At 36.4% G+C, this 2,327-nt stretch overlaps 1 protein-coding gene across 1 annotated transcript in view; it reads left to right on the top strand.

The window, feature by feature from the left end:
- LOC106883907 (frizzled-9) overlaps positions 1-1,539 on the top strand; it is a 2,312-nt gene extending 773 nt beyond the window's left edge. The window contains exon 1 of the mRNA XM_014935049.3: positions 1-1,539. This exon is cut by the window's left edge and continues 773 nt beyond it. Coding sequence (XP_014790535.1) covers positions 1-1,382 — 1,382 coding nt within the window. The 3' untranslated portion in view covers positions 1,383-1,539.
- Positions 1,540-2,327: the final 788 nt, after the last annotated feature.

Below are 2,327 nucleotides of genomic sequence, written 5' to 3'. Positions count from 1 at the left end.
CATCGCTTGATTGTCAACAGCTTCCCGAACACTCCAATAAAAAACACCTTTGTATGGAAGCCCCAAATGTCACAGATGAACCAGACATGCAGCCAGAGACTATCAACGCCGAGTGGTGGAATATTGTCCAGTCATTCAAGGATAAAACACACGACGGCCACAACAGGAGATTACATTACGGAGGAGGACAATATGGGCATAACCGCGACATCGGTTCTACACATACTCTATGTCCAGACCGGTTTGTCTACGTTGACAAACATGGTGGTCACAATTATTCTTGTGCCCCACGCTGTAATATTGATGTTTACTTCAAACAAGAAGATAAAAGATTTGCAAAGATCTGGCTCCTTGTATGGGCAACTTTCTGCTGTATTTCAACCACCATCACCGTTCTAACCTTTGCAATTGATACATCACGTTTTAAGTACCCTGAAAGGCCGATCATTTTTCTGTCCATGTGTTACGCTATCTATTCTGGAGCTTATATGATTCGAGGTATTACTGGACCTAATTCTATATCGTGTGACCGTCTTAGAGACGGCACTGAATTCTTGATACAAGAAGGACTCGAAAGTACTTGGTGTATTATAGTATTTCTAATACTTTACTACTTCGGTATGGCCAGTGCCATATGGTGGGTGATACTGACCCTGACGTGGTTTTTGGCTGCTGGACGCAAATGGGTCCAGGAAGCTATTGAATCACTGAGTAGCTATTTCCATGTGGCCGCTTGGGCGATTCCGGCCGTGAAAACCATTATAATTCTGACAATGCGCCGGGTTGATGGAGATGAATTAACAGGACTTTGCTTTGTAGGTAACCAAGACATTGTGGCCCTGACGGGATTTGTTATCACTCCTTTGCTTATATACCTTATCATTGGAACAATCTTTATATTTGCCGGTTTCTTTGCCATGTTCAAAATACGGCGAAATTTGAAACAAGACGGTACAAACATTCGCAAACTTGAAAAACTGATGGCCAAAATTGGTATATTCTCGGTGCTGTATACACTGCCGGCCACTTGTGTTATAGGATGTTATTTTTACGAACGGATTAACTTCGACAATTGGAAAACAGAAGCAATGCGTCGCCGATGCCGAAGCAATCGGAACGGAGAAAAAGATTGCTCTCTATCACAATCTATACCGACTATTGAGGTGTATATGTTGAAAATTTTCATGTCTTTAATCGTTGGAATTACCAGTGGAATGTGGGTATGGAGTTACAAAACAGTGAACTCGTGGAAAAATTTCTTTTCCAGCCGTTTTTCACGTCGGAAACATATATACCACGGAAATTACCAACAGGCGCCTGTGTTTTTGATGAAGACACGAGGGCAAAAACTTGTTCCCAAAAATGTGGGAACCAGAGTATGAGAAAATATTGATTTCTAGTCTATTTCGATTTTATATTGATTTTTTTTTTAAGTATTGTTTTTTTATCTATTTGCTAAACAACACACAAAAATGTCTAAAATTTATTTTATTTTTATAAAAAAGTAAAAAAAAAAACTATTTTATTACAGTTTGCCAACTTCCAGTTCTGTTGTTAATATAATATTGCTTCTCTTTTATACATTTTTTTCATTTTTTGGGTAAAAGATCTGAAGAAATTACCGAGTAAAATAGGATCGTAGCACAGCAATGGCAGGAGTAGGTTGGGAGAGTGTTCGAATCTAACACACACCTTGGTTCTATATCAGCACACACACACACAATCGCAAGTTAACTTTCAAACCACTTTTAAACACGTTTTTTCCCTAAACTTTTTATACACGCCATAATTACAACATACACGCATCTATCATGTGTGTGTTTGACTTGCATACATACGTACATACACATACATATATATCTGTCTATATATAGTTACGAGAAAAAGTTTATTCTAACAACTATTATAAACACCTTTCTTATACCTTCATACGCGCGTGCACATATATATGTATGCATATATGTATACCTATATATATTCATATATATATATATATACATACATTAACCTATTATGGCATATATCAGGTATGATCTCACACATGCATGTATATATATACACATATATAGACACAGACGTTCTTACTTTTCTTTCCTCATAATATGTATACGTGAAAAGTTTCTCCATTAGTTCATTAATATACATTGCATATTTCCATGACTATTGAATCAAAACGCACAAGAGACAGTAGAGATTGCATATACACAATTACAAAAACAATGTGTACATTGTCGAAACGTGTGTCTATTCATAAATATATCTTTACATTATATAGTGTTTATATATATACATATACAGTTATCCCTTACAGTATAGTTTATACACAT

The sequence above is a fragment of the Octopus bimaculoides genome, chromosome 2, assembly GCF_046866305.1.
Source record: "Octopus bimaculoides isolate indiv1 chromosome 2, ASM4686630v1, whole genome shotgun sequence".
In the NCBI taxonomy this organism is placed as follows: domain Eukaryota; kingdom Metazoa; phylum Mollusca; class Cephalopoda; order Octopoda; family Octopodidae; genus Octopus; species Octopus bimaculoides.
This window is presented reverse-complemented; position numbering and strand designations above follow the sequence as displayed.